This window comes from Crinia signifera, chromosome 6 (assembly GCF_055691185.1).
Source record: "Crinia signifera chromosome 6, ASM5569118v1, whole genome shotgun sequence".
Taxonomy (NCBI): domain Eukaryota; kingdom Metazoa; phylum Chordata; class Amphibia; order Anura; family Myobatrachidae; genus Crinia; species Crinia signifera.
The window spans coordinates 118400193-118420697 of NC_139222.1; the positions used below are offsets into that span (position 1 = coordinate 118400193).

General features: G+C 41.6%; 1 protein-coding gene across 2 annotated transcripts in view; it reads right to left on the bottom strand.

Annotated features, from left to right (window-relative positions):
• Positions 1 to 20505, bottom strand: part of CD79B (CD79b molecule) — a 39008-nt gene that overhangs the window by 8375 nt on the left and 10128 nt on the right. The window contains exons 3-6 of one of the 2 annotated variants that reach the window (XM_083146940.1): positions 18694 to 18735; positions 14346 to 14387; positions 9776 to 10060; positions 3843 to 3961 (exon numbers count right to left, since the gene is read on the bottom strand). In XM_083146940.1, the coding sequence (XP_083003066.1) occupies positions 3843 to 3961; positions 9776 to 10060; positions 14346 to 14387; positions 18694 to 18735 (488 nt within the window). The remainder of the gene's footprint in view (positions 1 to 3842; positions 3962 to 9775; positions 10061 to 14345; positions 14388 to 18693; positions 18736 to 20505) is intronic. The other variant, XM_083146941.1, reaches the window with a different exon arrangement.

Below are 20505 nucleotides of genomic sequence, written 5' to 3' on the forward strand. Positions count from 1 at the left end.
ATGATAGTGATGCGCGGGGCCTTGTATCACCATCTCCCATACAAACAGAGCATTGAAAGGGCATTTTCTAAGCCAGGGGTGGCCAAATCGGTCCTCGAGATCTACCAACGGTCCATGTTTTCCAGATCACCTTGCTGGTGCACAGCTGTAGTCATTACTAACTGTCACATTTTCAAACCTGCTGCATTCATTCCTACTATAGATCCACAGGTTGCCTGGAAAACATGCACCCTTGGTAGATCTTGATGACCGGTTTGGCCACCCCTGTTCTAAGCGATCTAGACAAATTAAGTTAGATTGCTTAGAAAATGCCCTGACATAGCCTGAAATAAAGCAAAAGTCAGCTGGTACTGCTCTGTCCAACATACTGAATTCATATACATTTATTTATTTACAGTTTCTTATATAGCGCAGCAGATTCCGTTGCGCTTTACAATAGTAGACAGTGATAAAACACAACAAAGTGGATTCTAAAACCACACATACTATCATTCTGAAGAGTTATAGGTGGTCTATGTACTAAGCCTTTGGAGATAGATAAAGTACCAGCCAATCGGCTACTATGGGCAACATCACCACATCTAAAAACCTGACACCGCACAGTAAATATACCCTTTAGTACATAGAGCCCATAATCTTGAAGGAAGTCTTCCATGCTTAAGACACTTGTGGATGTTTTCCTTAGCTATTGGAATTCTGCTCTGGTTAGACTGGCATCTACAGAAACTACAAGAGATGCTAAAACTCTGGGACAAACCAAACCGCCAATATTGTTTAAGCCAGACTTCACGATACACATGCAGATCTCACAAGTTGTTTCAAAACCCAGAGCACCAAAAAGGAGTGTTTATCCAAGACCCACAAGGGACAGTGGCAACCACAGATTTAAGCAAACATGGTTAGGGAGCTCACTTAGACAGCCGTATAGTGCCAGAGCTATGGCCACTACATGCAAATATTCCCAAGGGCAGTGTGGAAAGCAATCCAATATTTGCTCCTCTGATTGTAAGAAAATATCTTTTTTGAGAGCTGAACAACAACTGTGCCTTTTCTAAACAAACTGATGTACAAAGATCACAGCAATACTGACAGAAGTCATCATCTAGTCTGGCTACAGAGCAGCATGATCTCTTTCACAGCCCTGCGTGTGGCAGGCAAAAAACGCAAACTAATAGACCTCTTAATTTGCAAGAGAGTAAATCCAAGCACTTGGAAGTTCAACATAAAATTTAAGCAAATGCCCCAAAGATGTTAAAATCCACAGATTGACTTCATGGCAGCAAGAGAATATGAAAGTGTATAGATGTTCTACTCTACACAAAGAGACCAAAGCAGAGGCAATAAATGCTCTGACAACACCAAAGCGATTCAAGCTGTTCCACCATTTCTACCAATGTCAAGAATCCTGAAAAGGAGAAGAAATTAACAGGTACATTTCATAACAATTCTGCCTTTCTGGCCTCCGAGGTCTTGGTCTGGAACAGGAAAACTGCTTCTGCATGAGGAACCATGGCCGCTGTCTCAGTGTTCCAGCTTGTTAAAGAAAAGACAAGTACTACACCAGAAAAACTTTCAATGACAGCATGGAAATTTAAAGGCTACTCTTGAAGAAAAAGGCTGAGCACACAAGGTTATTGAAATCCTTCTACAATCCAGATATAAACCATTTTCTGAGGTATAAATACTATAGGGTTTGGCGGCCTTTTTCTTTTGGTGTGCATCAAGAAAATCTGATGATTTTTTTTCCCCATAAACTTAGTTTTTTCAATTCTTTACAAATGTATACAAAAAGGTGCAGCAGCACTATGTCTATTATCCAAGTATCAGCTTTGAATGTTTTTGGATATAAAATTATTTGATAGAAAAATTCTTCCAGGCTGTAAAGATGAATCTTCCATCTGAAATCATTTGTAGCACTATGGGATCTCAACCTTTTGTATTACAGATGCTGACAGAGTTTCCTTTAGAGCACTTACAACATTCCTCTAAAGGAACTAACACTTCAGATCTTATTTTCAGTTGCTATAGCAACTGTAAGAAGAACAGGAGGAATGCAGGCCATATGCCACAAATAACCGTACTGAAACATGCAAGGTTTGCTGAAGGTTTTTCCCTAAGTATATTAATTCAAATTCAAACCATATACCACATCGTTCATCATGCCTACCTCACTGAGCGATGTGGCCAAATTGTGCATGATGGGCCATTCATTTTCCCCGTGCTGAAGTGATCAGCAGCCTCGATGAATGACTGGTGGGCACCCGCATTGGATCGTGATCATACCCACACACAGAAAGTTTTTAAAAAATTGGTCATTCCGATCGGAAACGGTCATATCGTTTAAAAAAATGTTATCGCGTGTGGGCACCCAAAGTCTCCTACTTAATGTACTTTAGCACAGTGGATAAGAGCTGTAATTGCTCAGGCCTATAGAAGGAAAGACATGGAAGTTCCAGACATATTAGTATTCCTTACACACCTTTTTTAAGCACTATCTCCTTAATGTGGTTTATTCAGGAGATACACAGATTGGAAGTAAGATACTTCATATTATGGCATAACAAATCTGGGTACTTGTGGAGTATCACGGCTCCCACAACCTTAATTGTATGCTGATCGTATGCTAAAAAATCGCATCGCATGCGATGCAATGTGATTGCACCCGATTTTGCACTGAAATGCATCAAAATGTGTAGTAAACTTGTGAAATGCCCCCAAATGCCATTTTTCATAGTGTACCACCCCCACTATCAACTTCAACCCGAAGCGTGGCAAGCGCAGCGAGCCCGCGAGGGGCGGCGGTATGCGTCCTACGACCTTTTCATACCCCCACTATCCACGTCGGCGTGGAGTTGAGAAAAGAAAGTGTGGCGAGCGCAGCGAGCCCGAAGCGTGGCGAGCGGACGCGGATACCTTCACAGCTATACGTGTCCCCTCGCGGGCTTTACAGGTATCCGCTGCGCTCGCCACGCTTCGGGCTCGCCACACTTTCTATTCTCAACTCCACGCCGACGTGGATGTGGGGGTATGAAAAGGTCGTAGGACGCGTACCGCCGGCGCTCGCCACGCTTCGGGTTGGCGTTGATAGTGGGGGTGGTACACAGTGAAAAATGACAGTTGGGGCCAATTAACATGTTTCATACTAATTTTAATGCATTTGGATGCATTTAAGATTAAAAACGTATGCCATCGCATCTCATCGTATGGCATCCGATGCGATCGCATACGATTTTCGACCAAAAATGCTCAAAAATCAGTAAAAATCGCATCGCATCGTATACCATTGTATGCCACTACATATGGCATATGATGCCATACGATGGGAGCCGTAATACTCCACAAGTACCTAAATCTGTTTAATGCAGGTTGGTTTTTGTACTTGACTGTTACTAAAGGCCTGATTCAGGCCTGCTGGCTAGGCTACGTATATTCTCTGACTAGCGAGCGGTTAATACGCCACACTGTTTAGGTCATCAAGGAAAAAAGTGAGTGAGTGAGCCCTAGAAACCTCTAGAGACCTTCAAAATTTTTGTTCTTATTTCTATCTATCCACAAAAGTAGATTCAATCTAGCATATGTTCAATTGACTACCACTAAGTTAAATGTAAGTTTACAATGCATTATACTCTGGTTGGTACCTAGTGCAAGATCATGGATAATGTCTTTTCAATTCTGAATTGTTTACATCATGAGGAACAAGACCCCTGAAATGGGGGTTTAGGAAAAAGAAGATCTGAAGCAGTGGTTAAGGCCTATGTAAGCTTGCTATGCTGAACCAAAGGTTTCTTTAGGATTTATGAGGTAGTCCTATGCTAGGGTGGGAATAAATGATGTTCACTTACCATTTCCATCAGTATCATCACTGGCACAAGTACAAAGAGCACAATAAGGATTGTCTGGATCATTATGATTGTATCTTTCATTGTGTTTCTTGATTTTGCAGCAACCGGATTCCCACAATCTGTAAATTTACAAACATATTTTCTGTTGTTGAAGGAATAATCAGATATGTAGATTTGCATGAAGTAAATAATTGCTGGTGAACATTTAGGTAAAGACTGAGAGGTAGCTGAGTATGCTACTCTGATGTCTGTATCATATGCCTTAACCCCCTTTGTCCAGGAAAACTGGGATCTAACCGTTATTGGCAGAATGATTTACAGAATTTGGGGTGGCTCTACCAATTAGCCCTGACAAGCTACGTATTCATTCAACTCCCCAAAAAATGTGTACTACTGCTGTATGTATGCTAAATGCACATAAACTTATGGTTAAATTCAGTTCGCTGCAATCTAGATCACGCAACTTTTTTAATGACATTTTCGGTACTTATGTATTATCTGGGCTCCTATGTTAAATGCACCCCATTTTTTCATACCCCGATTATCCAACTACGCATGGAGTTGATTTTATATAGTGTGGCGAGTGCAGCGAGCCACCGTGCCCGAAGCGTGGCGAGGGGACGCGGTCTCATAAGAAAAACGGGAGCCCAGATATTACATAAGTACCACATTTTCTTTTATTCATCAGCGCAAAATTAGAAGGTATCTTACATTAAAAGATCAAAAAAATGCCATAATTGATCCAAAGGCCTACTTTTGTATTAACACAATATAAGCATCATAGTTGATAACATGTAGTAATAGCAACAAAAAAAAAAACGTATGTGGGAGGATCCGAGATTGTCAACAATCTCAGCTTGTGTGTGGGCAAAAAAAAGTGGAAGATAAGGTTCAATGTGGACAAATGCAAGGTCATGCACCTTGGGAGACATAATCTGTGCGCTAGTTATAACCTAACTGGGGATGAATTGGGTAATTCAGTACTCGAAAAGGATCTAGGAGTCCAAATAGACTACAAACTAGGGTAATATAGCAACTAAAAAGGCCAATAAAACTCTAGTATGTATTAAAAGGGGCATGTAAACTAGGGATTCAAAAGTAATTATGCCTCTGTACAAATCATTGGTTAGACCGCACCTCGAATACGGAGTACAATTCTGGGCCTCACACTATAAAAAGGACATCATAGAATTAGAAAAAATCCAAAGAAGAGCAACTAATCTTATTAGGGGAATGGAGACTTTAAGCTACGAGGAGAGATTAAGCAAGCTGCGACTATTTACACTAGAGAAGAGACGTTTAAGGGGGGACATGCTCAATATGTACAAATATATCAGGGGCCAATATAAGGAACTGTCAAACACCCTTTTTTTCCTGCTGGACAGGAATCTAGGATGAGAGGGCACAAGTTTAGATTAGAAGAAAAAAAGATTTTGTTCATCTAGAACAGGGGTGGCCAACCCGCGGCTCTCGAGCCGCATGCGGCTCTTCTCTCTCTCATATGCGGCTCGCTGGCTCCCTCCCTTTCATGTGTGGCTGCGGCGGCTTCCTCGCTTTCATGTGCGGCTGCGGCGGCTTCCTCCCTTTCATGTATAGCTCTGGCGTTCACAGCGCCGGCGGGCCGCGGTGACCCGGCGCATGCGCAGTCGCCATGGGAGGCAGCGTCCACGGCGCTGATGGGCTTCGGTCGCAGTGACCCGGCGCATGCGCAGTCGCCCAGGAGGCAGCATCCCCGATGACATTTTAGTCACTACGGAGTGTGTCCTTATTGAGCTCTTGTGCTCCGTCCGGCTCCCGCTCCGCCTCAGCCTCCCGCTCCACCTGCAATGCTGAGCCCTCCTGGGCAATATTACAAGTATGTAATGCCGCCTGCCTCCCTGAGCTCTCCTCGGCTATATTAAATATATGTAATGCCACCTTCCACGCTGAGCCCTCCTGGGCTATATTACAAGTATGTAATGCCGCCTGCCTCCCTGAGCCCTCCTCGGCTATATTAAATGTATGTAATGCCACCTTCCACGCTGATGCCACCTTCCCTTGATATTTTTTTGTAGCAGCGCTGCCTGTACCGTACCTCGACCTTGCCCATTCCCCTGATTGTCTCAATTCTTTTAACCTCCTGCTCCCCCTTCCCCCCCACCCACACGCCCCACACCCCACACCCCACACAAATAGACCACGCCCCTTTTTTGGTGGCGCGCGCATGTTGTTGGCTCTTTAGCTTGGCTACAGATATTTTTCAGCTCTTTACCTCTGACCGGTTGGCCACCCCTGATCTAGAAGAAAAAATTTCTTTACAGTCAGAACAGTCAAACTTTGGAACTCTCTTCCTGAAGAAATGGTGTCGGCAGAGACTATAAATACGTTTAAAATAAGGTTGGATAAACATTTATTGGTTAAAAACATCCACGGGTATGAATAAGTAACAATCTGTCTTTAAAATATCAGAACATACTATACAACAAGGGATTAGCTACTATAAACATAGGTTGAACTAGATGGATGCAAGTCTTTATTCAGCCTCACCTACTATGTAACTATATGTGCAGGGGAGGGGGGGGGGGGGATGGTGACAGGCGGAGGAGCAAAGCGTTCGGAACCAGAGGACATGTGAGTATAATTTTCCTCAACAGGTACCCTTTTGGATTGTACATGGAGAAGAGGACAGGCCTTGGAGGGTATCCATAGGTAATGTATGTGTGAATGAATGTAGTGTGTACTAAAGTTATACTGTTCGTGTGTGTGTGTGTGTTTTATTTCACTATTTGTACTGTTGTGGAACTACAAGTACCAGTAGGCCTTTTAATGCCCCTCAGGCTTGCTGGGACATTACACAAGTTTTATCTATTATTGTTTTTTGACCCCTGAATATCTAAAATCAGGACCAATTCTTTGAGCCCAGAGCTGGTTATGCTCAGAACGGGGACCGCACGCCGTTTTTAAATAAAAATTGGCACTGGTCTGTGCATGGTTCTGTCAAACTAGACATGTTGTACTGGGTCTATTTGTTTTGTGATTTTTGGTAACGTTTTCCAAAAATCTCATCCTATTAAATTTGCGAGTTGTATACTTTTTATTGGAAAAACATCTGGATGCGGATTGAAACGCGAAACAAAATCGACAGTCAGAATGCAATTTTCGTGGCAAAAAGTTTGATTTTTACAGCAAATAGGACAGATTAAATTGGTGATTTCGAAAAAACGTGCAAATTCGTCAGTTTTTTTACTAAAAATTGCAAAAGTCGAAATATCTCATGCTATTAAATGTCACCCAAAGTGTTGCACGGTGCAATGGTTTCAAAAAGGTATATTAATATGATACTAAAGATACTGTAGTTGGAAACGAGGGAGCATGGCTTGGCCGAGCGTGTGTGCGGTAGCCTGGGAACTGAGCTCTGGCACTTATCTGCATACAAATCCTGTCTCTGGGAGGAGAGTCACTCAGCATACTGTCTTACCCCTCTTCTACCAGCTGGCTAGAACACCCTGGTCAATGGGAGCTGGTGATCGGCGGTGGTCTGCCTTTGTCTGGCCTCTGCTTCTGGTGGCACCATCTTGGTGAGCTCTATCGGCACTGAACCTGTGCAGCCCGCACCACGGCCTGTGCCCCTGTCAGTGGTCCTCTACCTCTCTCCGGTAGTGGGAGATGCACAGTGCTCCTTGGGACAGTACCATTCGGCGTGCCTGCTGGTCTCCATCCCTCTGCAGTGGAGATGCCATCTTTGAGACCTCCTGGAGTGCAACACCAACCGGAGCCGTGGAGGGGTCAGTTTGATAATATAGCCTGAGATCTGCCTCTATCTCCTGCCTGGCTGTCTCTCCTACCTCCTGCAAGGCCTGAGGTATCGTTGTGCTGCACTGTTTATTTTGGAAATTGTGTTGGGACTCTTTATTCCATATATTATAACTAGAGACAGGATTATTTGCATATTTTGCCCATTCTCACTGGTTATTGCATATTTAACCTAAAATCTAGTGATGGTGCATATTTAAGGCCCTGCCCCCTTTCCACCCACGAGTCACAGCACTGCTTTGCCCTGCTGCTGCTGGCCAGGTAGTGGTAAAGTGTGCAGGCTGGGGCAATATGTGCACAGTGTGGGGAACCTTGGATGTACGCTATGTCTGACACTGCTCTAGGCTGCCAATCCATGTTGATAAAAGTCAGTCGGGGTGGATGCCATTACGAAGCTCCTGAACCTTTGCCTGCCCCTGGCCTGGGACTTTACACCAAGAGACAGACTTCCTTCCCCAGGGTGGGGGTTCTGGGGATGTTTGTTTTGTGGGATTTTTTTTCTTATTATACTATGTTGTGGTTATTCTTTATTTTGCTAGACTTATGATACTGCTTTTGATTTTAATATAGTCTAGCTATCTGCATTCTTAAATGACTGTATTGAAGAGATTACTCAATGACATTTATTTTTTAATCCTATCTCTAGCTTTAATTATTGATTAGTTATGCCCGAATGGCGCCTTCAGGTTTCTGTGCCATACTCCTGTTCTAGCAATAAGTTACCCTTTGATATTTTTTGTCATGCACTTTTTGCATCAATGTATCCTGATATATCTTCTTGCTATAGATGCGACGTATATATAGCAAGAAGATATATCAGGATACATTGCTATAAAAAGTGCATGACAAAAATATCAAATGGTAACTTATTGCTAGAACAGGAGTATGGCACAGAAACCTGAAGGCGCCATTCGGGCATAACTAATCAATAATTAAAGCTAGAGATAGAATTAAAAAATAAATGTCATTGAGTAATCTCTTCAAGAAACGTACCAACAAATTTTCATGGGACTCCACAAAGACAAAGAGAAGACCTAAACAGGAAGTAGAGGAGGTGGATCCAAATACAAAAGACAAAAATGAGACTCAAAACAGAATCTTTATCAAAAAATGAAATTTTGCTAAGGGTCTCAAATGCTCTCCAGCATTCAAAGCCAACATGTTTTAACCTATTAATATATCTCAAAAGATTCATCAGAACATTGGGCCTAAAGCAGCATGGATTGCTAAATTGAGATAACGCAATCCAGTTGATTATCAAATGACTGCACATGCGCAGCTTCACATTGCATATGCACGCCCGCAATTTTGAACAAGTTGTGTTTACACATTCTGCTTAAATGCAATAACATTTTGATTGACAGGAAGCCAGCACTTAATGGAAGGAAATGTGGCATTTTGAGGGTGCGTTTGTCAAAACACAAGCGTGTAGAGGCATTTGTCGGGTGGATAAATTACAGTATACAGCAATTTAGGACAAGTACATGGTAAATAAAGACAATTGCATAAGGGGACTGGACACTAAAGCAGTTACTAGGGTGGCAGATAGATATATATATATATATATATATATATTTATTTATTTTAAGAAAAGCACACAAGGAAAGAGGCCCTGCTTATGAGAGCTTACATTGTAAAGAGAGCTTACGGTACTTGTGTAGTTTCACAGCGCCAGCATGGCGCCGTGCATCTGAGTCCCCTTGCGGGGCTCGCTTCGCTCGCCCACGCTGCGGGCTCGGTGGCTCGCTACGCTCGCCACGCTACCTAAAATCAGCTCCATGCCAACGTGGATAGTGGGGGTATGAACTATCCACGTTGGCATGGAGTTAAGTTACTTTATTTTAGATAGTTTGGCGAGCGTAGAACCCAGAAGTAGCACGGTTCCGTGAAACTACACAAGAACCGAGCTTACATATCCACTCAAAATGCCCAATACCGACTAACTATACCTCTGGTACAGTCAGGAGTCTATTGTCTGTGTGCTCAAGATTGTGACTTGTCTGCTAATATTTGACCACATTTGTTTGAACAAATAATTGCTATGTGTAATTGGCATATTAATGTATACACATTGTATTTTATTATAATATATATTATTGTAAATCAGTCATGACCTATGCTAATATCTCCATAATACTCACCCACCACCATCAGCTCAGTCCCACAATGTGATGTCTTCTCTCCTTCACTTGTGTTATATTTACAGAAGTAGATGCCACTGTGATGTTTCTGGGCCTTTTTAATTGTTAGATAGTTTTCCTCCACTGACAAAGAAGAATCTTGAAAGTGATTGGTGACTGAACCATTTGTATGTTTGAAAAACCAGGAGAAATTGCTGTTCTTAAGTACATTGTTGTATTTGCATTCAATGCGGATATTCCAGCCTTTTCTCACAGCAACAAAGCGAGGGTCCTGTAGCAATATATCTAAAAACAAAATATGAAACCAGCAGAGAATTTAGTTACTACAAATGTTTAATCCAGACCTGTCCCTTTAGCAAGTAAAACAAAGATATTTTTCCATAAGGATAAAACAAAACAGCAATACATATAGGGGGTTATTCTGGTTGATTCGCAAGGCTGCGATTTCCCAGCCTTGCGAGTCTACCAAATCATCAAATATTGGCCTGGCCGCCACCCATTCGCAGCATGTGTTCGCACGCACTTGCAACGGTATGGATGTTTAAAATAAACATCTATTCACAGGCTGCGGGGGAAACACATATATATATATAAAGTGACTCTCAGGTATATATGCTTGCACTTTCGGAATCAAATGGGTGGGCAGCTGACATCCAGTGATGTCAGCTGCCCGCTCCACGGTGCTTACACTGGGCGTTCCCATGGGCGAGTACCCCGGCCCACCGCCCGCAATGTTGGGTGCATGCACCTGGCAAACAGTTTGTTCGCCATGGCTGCACGCACCCGGTGTATGCACATGCGCAGAAATGCGGCTACACATATGCAAAACATCGAGCTTGCATGCAAATTCGCGTGCAAGCGTATGGACCTGAATAAGGTCCATAATGTAACTAGCTTTCGAAGCATTTGCTTCGAGCAGGCTTTCTAGTCTGCTGGGTTCTTGTGCTACTTCCGGGTTGGGTACACTCGCCAAACTATCTAAAATAAAGTAACTTAACTCCATGCCAGCGTGGATAGTTCATACCCCCACTATCCACGTTGGCATGGAGTTGATTTTAGATAGCTTGGCGAGCGAAGCGAGCCCCGCAAGGGGACTCAGAAACTACACAAGGGGACTCAGAAACAACACAAGTACCATCTGCTGCCTTGTGATTGCCTCTGTGTTTGTGCATATGCAAGAGAGAAAGAGATGTCATTTTACTCGCTGCCAACAGATGGCAGTGTTTCAGAGACATACAAACTGACACTAGACATACAGTGTATATATATATATCCATAAGGGGGTGGTCCCTCCTCCGGGCCGTCCTATCGTGGCCGGAGTCGGATCATTAACTTCTCGTGTTTCAGAATATGTGGATATGTTTATTAAAAAGTATGTACCATCTATCGAAACATATTTAAGGGACTCTTCACACCTCCTGCAAATTCTGGACACTATTGAATGGGATGCTGGTTATGCTCTGGCCTCTATTGATGTACAAGCGCTGTATACCAGCATTCCCCATGAGCTTGGCATTTGTGCCGTTGAACAATGTTTATTGAGGGACCCTGATGTATCTATGAAAAAACGTGAATTCATTTGTGAGTGTCTCAAATTTGTCCTCAAATTTAACTATTTTGAGTTTTTGGGGGAGTGGTTTCTCCAGGTCTGCGGGACGGCGATGGGGACGATTTGTGCCCCTAGCCTAGCCAATATTTATATGGCGGACTGGGAAACCCACACCATAGTGGGAGATGTCTGTGAAAGGTTGGTTTTATTTAAGCGTTATATTGACGACATAATCATAATTTGGAAGGGCGATGTCGACTCATTCACATTGTTTGTCGAGGGCTTGAACTCCAACCCCTATAACCTTAAGTTTACTTCCACCTTTAACAAGTCTAGAATTGAATTCTTAGATTTACTGTTGAGTGTAGAGAATTTTCCAACAGAAAGAAAAATAAAAACCTCTACTTTTTTTAAGCCTGTTGATGCTAACAGCTATTTAGATTACTCCAGCTGTCACCTTGGTGCCTGGAAAGACAACATCCCTTATTCCCAGTTCCTAAGGCTGAAAAGGAACTGTTCTGACCCCCATAGTTTCGAAGAACAAGCACAAGTTTATGTTAACAGGTTTGAGGAGAGGGGATATCCCAGCAGAATCATACAGGGTGCACTTCGAAGATCTCGGACCCTTGAGAGAAAGAATTTGTTGAAACCCATTCATGGATCTGCTGATACATCCACTGTGAATGTTAGTCTCCCAAAAAAACCTTCTGACACACTGTTTATTACACAGTATAACACACACGAAAGGGAACTAAAATCCATCCTAAATAAGCACTGGAATGTCCTTAAATTGGACCCAGTCCTGGCTGACCATTTATCAGATAGACCCAAGATGGTGTTTAGACGGGCTAAAACCATTAAGTCCATGGTTTCTAAAAGTCAACTACAGCCCCTAGATAGAGGGCCAAAATCCAATTCTTTTCTCACTATTCATGGTTCCTTTCCCTGTAATAGGTGTAAAATATGTCCCCTCATGAAGAAGGGCTCTATTATTGAGGGTACAGATCACAAGATCCTGAGTTTCATTAATTGTAATTCTTCATTTGTTGTTTACTTATTGACTTGCGGCTGCGGACTCCGATATATCGGAAAAACAAAGAGATGCTTAAAGATCCGCATTTTAGAACATGTCCGTAACATAAAGCACGGAATTACTAATCATAGTGTCTCTAGACATTTTAAGGAAACACACAACTGCGATCCCTCCAGCCTTCGTGTTAGAGGTATTGAATGTATTCAGCCCAATAAACGTGGAGGTGACCGGGAAAAATACTTGCTTAAACGGGAAACCACCTGGATACTCAAATTAAACACATTGGCTCCAGAGGGGCTAAATGAGGGTTATGAGGTTACCCCATTTATCAACTGACAAAGTATATATTTATAAATTTTCTCCTTTTTATATATACATATATTTTTTTCCTTTTTTTTAATATGTACACCAAATGGTCATTCCAACGTGAGCTTTGCCCTAGACGCGCTGGGATGTGTAGTTTTTTGCGAATACGCTTTCTCTTTGTGTGTCTGGGGTTATATATATATATTTTTGCATTTATTTATGCCGGGTTATTATTCTCTTATACCGATTTATATATAGGTTTTGGTATACCGGCGTAAATATGCTGCTATGGAATCTTCCGTTTTTTATATGTAAAAAAATTTTTTTATATGTAATTTTTTATAAATGTGTGTTTTTTTATATGTAATTTTTATATACATCTGTTGTGTTGTATGTGATCTTAGGACAGTGGCAAAATAAGTATGTATTTGTTGTAAAAATCTGCTCACGATCACCTGGCTTTGGACCTGATTTAATGTCCGTTTCTCAGTTTTATTGCGGTGAGAGAAAAAACTTCTTTCCTTGTATATTATAAGTCTATGGCCATATGTATTGCCCTCTATCAATATAGGCACTCTTAGCCTCCTCCCCTTTACGCGCTACGTAGTGGGATTCCCACATCGCGTCTGTCTTGATTGACAGATCAGGTCCAATATAAGCTGGCCTGGTGCACGTCATGGCCACGCCCTCTGACGAAGTCTTACGACGAAACGCGTCAGGGCGTGGCTTATGACGTGTCCGTCCAGCTGATCTTATCTCCGGCATCCTCGTGTCTGCGGTCTGTGACGTCCCCTGCCTGCCGTCCAGCAAGCCAGCGTGGCGGCTTCCTTGGTGGTCCATTCCAGCCGTGTGTCCCCGGATATCGTGAGCAGTTTTGCTTTGGCTTTATGCTATTATCGTGTGGTAACCAGCCCACAGTGTCATTTTTTATGGTACTAGTCTTTTTGACTATTTTACCTGGGATATTGTATGTCCAATAAAATTCTACATCGTTAATGCACCATGAAGCGCACCTTCTCTACTTTCTTTTAGATTCCTTCCCTCTGTGGATTCCAGAGGTCCATAATCAGAGAAAGGTTGCTGCACCTATATTATCTGGGATTGGTGCCTGGACTTTTGATTGCATATCATCAGTGAACTTTATGCTGGTTATACTGGATGGTGTTAGCGCATGATTTTATTTTTTATTTTTTATTTATATATATATATATATATATATATATATATATATATATACAGTGCTATTTTTCAGCAGGAACTCAGTTCCTGAACCTCTAATTAAATATGACATCATCAGGAACTAAAAATGTATTTTCCATAAGATACGTTTTATTTTAAAGTCACCTGTGAGTGCCTTTGTTTCTAAATAAAATATATACATCTATCTCTCTGTCCCTCTCTATTATATATATTATTTTTTATTTAATTGATCCGCCCCCAGACCTGGAGTTCCTGGACCCAGAATTAGCATAAAGCAGTAAAACAGGTTTCCGCAACTATGCCACTCTACGTGCAATCCAGAATCCCTTTCATAAAAAGGATATACCTCCTCGCAGCAACTTATATGCTTATAACACATATGCATTTACACATAATATCTATAACAATATAAGAAACTGTAAATAAAATAATAATCGGATATTGACATAAAAGGTAAATAGTAAATACACATTAAAATGTACCTATGATTTCAATATTGTGTCCCAGTGGACAATGTCCTTGATCTGTAAATAAAATAGAAAATACAATAGAAAATTAATATTGAGGCACAAAATATCCCATGCTCCATGGCCCCCATTCAGATCCCATTGGACATGCCTTCTAATGCTCAAATTACCAATGTTCGCAGGACCTGTTATACATGTGCATGCATGGGTCCTGAGATGTAGGAAGAAGACCAGCATCAGACTGCCAGTGATCCACAGTCTGATGCCGTTCTGGCAGCGGCGACGTCCTCCATTTGTGGCCATGGAGATGCGTTGCTGCCATTTAGGGTGAGAGAAGTGGTCTTCATCCTAGGACACAGATCGGATCACTACAGCAGCAGGAGGCTTCTTCCTGTATTAGTCACCTACCTCTGCATTACCTCTGCTATAGCTGCTGCTTCCACCAATTAGCCCCGATGTCTAACCTACTGTGGTACCTGGCAATATTCTTACTTACCTTTCTTAATCTATAATAGTACACCATTTCAATAATATTACACCCTATGTGGATGATGTGATATATTAGTAAATCACATTAACACCTGGATAAACCAACTAAGATGTAAAATGACTCCTGGATAAGCCCATGTTTTACTAAAAGATGATCTTCATTATCTATAATTAGTACAATATTCACCATAACCTTGTTAATAAGTCTTTTAAAAGAATCAACCTGTATCTCTTAAGATTTTATGTCCTATTTCTATTTGTCTGCCTTTTTTAAATGTAATTTTTGTCTAAAATAGTTTTTAATGAATAAAGAAACCCATATTTTATATAAAAGCTATACTTGATTTCCCACAATTATATCTGGTCCTATAGAGAGATCATCCTCTATATTGTTATATACTACTAAATACTAAGTAACTAAACATTATATAAAAAATATATAGTTTTGTATATATATTTTTTCAATTAATAAATAGCTAGGGAACACTGGGGTAGATGTATTAAGCCTGGTGAAGAGATAAAGTGGAGATAAAGAGGAAGGAGATAACGCACCAGCCAATCAGCTCTCAACTGTCTTTTTTCAAACACAGCTGATTGGCTGGTGCATTATCTCCTTCCTCTTTATCTCCACTTTATCTCTTCACCAGGCTTAATACATCTGCCCCACTATCTACAAGCGGCGACTTACATCCATTATTCAAACATACATATAGTATCATCTATATAGGTCTAGTGTCCATTTGTGTGTCTCCGAAATACTGCCATCTGCTGGCAACAAGTGAAACTACATCTCTTTTTCTCACACTTGCACAACACAGAGGCAATCACAAGGTAGCTTCGAGCAGGCTTACTCTTATCCATCACAGTTTCTCCCAAATGAATGGAAGAGTTGCTGTTCCCTGACACAGATGGTTTGCTGGCTCTGCTGAGATTATTGAATTATATGGATTACTCGATGGTATTTTTCCTGATAAAGGTCCAGGATTTGGCACCCAAACGTTGAAGGATTGAAACTATGCTTTATTGCCAGCATCATTTGGTATACATTTCAATAAATAAGGTGCAATATTTTTTTTAAAATACATTTCTTGGACTTATTATGTCTGTTGAACAATATATTGCATGTAAAGATTTCTTGTACGGTTTTGTACTAATGTTTTTTCTGTACTCTGCAGTTTTTCAATAAAAAAAAAAATATATAGATTTTTTGGAGAATGCTCAATCTCTTCCATTATACTGGGAGAAACTGGATAAATTTAAGGCCGTTCCCGGTTGTGTACCTCTTATTGGGCACCTGAGATTTCCATGGAGGTGAGTGAGAGTGCAGGTTTCTGGATCTCATTTTATATATATATATATATATATATATATATATATACATATACAAATGACCGCACTCTCACCCAAGAAAGCAACAGTGGGGTGCCCATCCAAAAGCACAGGCCAGAAGGCTAGTACTCAAAAATAGTCCAGGAATCCACACACAAGGTGTAGGAAGGAGAGCACTCTCCAATCACAAATATAATTTTGTGAAAATCCAAATAAGTTAAACAATGAAATAAAGAGACATCACAATCCTTGGAGGTAAAGGTGATATATTAGTATGACAGCCCCGACGTTTCGGTCCAAATCAAGGACCATTATCAAGGAGCCTAAGGCATACAGAAAACATTGGTCATATACACATTAACAGTGCAGCAGAAATGTGCATGGTTACAGCAAAGTAAAGATAATAGCTTACATTGTCATCAAAGTATTCAGGTAGTCAGCGATGAGGTAATCTCTGCCATGTAGGACAGGACAAAGTCAGCTACCTAGTGAGTGCAGTCCGGGTCCCGCTATATATACCCACAGGAAGGGGTTAAAGAGCAAGGAAATCGCGCCATAATAGCCTGCGTGTCAGGCTGTTGGAGCGCAAGGAGATTTCCGGAAATACCGGAAGTCAAGTGGTCGGTGGAACGCACTTGACACGCACAGCTTCCGGGTTGCCGGGCGCTGTGTAATAGTAATGGGAGTACGGAGCAGTAGGAGAAAGTGCCGCGCTGGAGTGAAATAGTTACACAATGTCAATGAATGATCAAGGGTCAATCAGGACCCACTTAGGAGACAGATAGTCATAAGGGCTTTAAAGGGATCGCGCATGCCAGGGTAAATAGCGAGAGCCGGTAATGCCAGAAGCAGGAGAGTGCTGGAGAGGCAGATGGAAGAGATAGTAGTTTCTAATGGTAATGAGGGGCCAGAACGAGTGCCAGAGAGCACTGTGTGAAAGTATGGCGAGCAACAGAGCAAAAAATGGGTGAAGATTAAATAAATATATATCATAAGTGTCCGGGGGTGCTAAAGGTGAGAGAGATAAAGGTGTGAAATTTATTCAGAAAATAAGCAGAAGGAGAAGGCAAAGTGCATAAGGGAGTGCATTGAGGTATATAACAGAGATGGCAGATATTTTTACAGAACTGAATATTTACAGGGTATTGGTTGCACATATAAATAGGTGTGACTACACATGTACAGGTGATAAAGACAATTTACACTGTGGATACAGAGCATACATAAGGATAAGTTTAAGCATATATATATCTATATTGGTCCAATGGGATAAACAGTGTTCACATCAGTATCTAGAGAACAGCAGATATTGTTTATCCCATTGGACCAATATAGATATATATATGCTTAAACTTATCCTTATGTATGCTCTGTATCCACAGTGTAAATTGTCTTTATCACCTGTACATGTGTAGTCACACCTATTTATATGTGCAACCAATACCCTGTAAATATTCAGTTCTGTAAAAATATCTGCCATCTCTGTTATATACCTCAATGCACTCCCTTATGCACTTTGCCTTCTCCTTCTGCTTATTTTCTGAATAAATTTCACACCTTTATCTCTCTCACCTTTAGCACCCCCGGACACTTATGATATATATTTATTTAATCTTCACCCATTTTTTGCTCTGTTGCTCGCCATACTTTCACACAGTGCTCTCTGGCACTCGTTCTGGCCCCTCATTACCATTAGAAACTACTATCTCTTCCATCTGCCTCTCCAGCACTCTCCTGCTTCTGGCAATACCGGCTCTCGCTATTTACCCTGGCATGCGCGATCCCTTTAAAGCCCTTATGACTATCTGTCTCCTAAGTGGGTCCTGATTGACCCTTGATCATTCATTGACATTGTGTAACTATTTCACTCCAGCGCGGCACTTTCTCCTACTGCTCCGTACTCCCATTACTATTACACAGCGCCCGGCAACCCGGAAGCTGTGCGTGTCAAGTGCGTTCCACCGACCACTTGACTTCCGGTATTTCCGGAAATCTCCTTGCGCTCCAACAGCCTGACACGCAGGCTATTATGGCGCGATTTCCTTGCTCTTTAACCCCTTCCTGTGGGTATATATAGCGGGACCCGGACTGCACTCACTAGGTAGCTGACTTTGTCCTGTCCTACATGGCAGAGATTACCTCATCGCTGACTACCTGAATACTTTGATGACAATGTAAGCTATTATCTTTACTTTGCTGTAACCATGCACATTTCTGCTGCACTGTTAATGTGTATATGACCAATGTTTTCTGTATGCCTTAGGCTCCTTGATAATGGTCCTTGATTTGGACCGAAACGTCGGGGCTGTCATACTAATATATCACCTTTACCTCCAAGGATTGTGATGTCTCTTTATTTCATTGTTTAACTTATTTGGATTTTCACAAAATTATATTTGTGATTGGAGAGTGCTCTCCTTCCTACACCTTGTGTGTGGATTCCTGGACTATATATATATATATATATATATATATATATATATATATATATATATATATATATATATATATATATAAAGGTAATAGTAAGCAAATTACTATTTACCTGAGCTGTCAGCACTTTGTATCATTGCACACTTTCCGTGATCTGCAAACACAATTTAATATATAAGTACGTTTGCTATTATATAAATATATTTGCATTAACCCAAAAATATGCTCAATGTCATGGCCTACTTTTGTTATTTACTTGATGAATTGTTGCTAGGATACAAAAGTGTGTTTATTTAAGGGCCAACATCTTCTCTTTTCCAAATGTATTATAGAATAAACAGACATAACAACTTCCCCACTTAACTTCATTACTATTCAGGATATAGGTAGTTTTAACAACCTAAGAGGATTTCAAATTATAGATAGTGTTCTTAGACCATCACAAATCCCCATATACTTAGGAAGGAAATACACCCTTTTGCATTCATCTGCTATCCAAGTGCGCCATCCAAAGACGCAGTATTGGATAACTATTGTGACCATTATTGGCAACGGTTTATTTATTGATACATCAACCCCAAAGGACAATAGAGCAGTCAAATGCGGGGTAATGTTATAGTTATCTATATCCAAGTGGCACTGTACACAATGGGGTGTATTCAATGGGCAGTATTCAATGAGCAAAATCGCGCTGTGCAGCAAATCCTGTTTAGGATTTGCTGCACAGTTGCCGTGTTCCGGAGGGCTGGAGCCTTCGCTGCCAGCCCTCCCTGTCCCCGTATTCAATGCCGCAGGGGCTCGCTGCCCCTGACGGCGAATCTTAACCGCCACCGGGAGACGGCGGCAGGCAGGGAGATGGAAGTCTCCCTGCCTGCCCCAGAATGTATGTGGGGGGAGGTGGGCTCCCCGGGAGAGCCAGCAGGGGACCGGGTAGGAGCCGCTAGAACTGCTCCCGATCGTGCATATGTAATGATCGGGAGCAGTGAATATATGAATATGTAATGAGCGGCTCTCGGCCCCCTGCTGGCTGTTATGTGTAAAACAAAAAATATATATATTTTTTTTAATTAAATATATATTCATGTGCTGTAAAAAAAAATAGCATGCCCCTTCAGATAATAAAATTCCTGATTTTTTTTACACCAAATAAAAAACAAACAAAAAAACATTATTTTAAAAGTTCACATTCCACTTTACCATGAAAAGATGGCAATTGCTACACGGTGACACACGGCAAAAATCACTTAGAAAGCAATTCGCCATCTTCTCATTGAATACACTCACGGCGAATCACATTGAAAACCCCATTGAAAAACCACAGCGAATTGCGGAGACTATCAGACGGCAAATTGTCTGTCATTCACTGTTCGCAGATGTGAAAAGTGCACGTTGAATAGGATGTGATTCACTTTTTGACACAAAAAAATCACCTTCCAAAGCGAAAAATAGCATGAAACATGGCAAATTGGCCTCATTGAATACTGCCCAATTATTTTTGCTTGCTGTGGCAGCGAGCAGTGCCGACTGATCGCTGTCACAGCACGCAGGGTCAGTATTCAACTGACCCCCTGCACATGCCATTTCCCCCTCGCTAGGATTTGTAGAGACGGGTAAAGGCATGCGCGGCCACTAAAACAGCGAGGCTTGCATAATTCCAAGTGATGCGAACAGCCACATATCTCTGCAATTGAATTTCAGTCTTAGGCTCCCCGTTTTTTTGTTTTTTTTTGGGGGGGGGGGGGGTAAATCGGGCAGTTTTCACTCCCTGCAGTGAATCTTTCACTGAAAATCTGATTCACCCAAAAGCGAACAGTGAATGCCGGCCAGTTCTCAGTTTCATGCCCGCTGCAATTTGCTGGTGTATTTCAATGGGGTTTTCACTGTGATTCGCCGAGAGTGCATTCAATGCTAGGATGGAGAACTG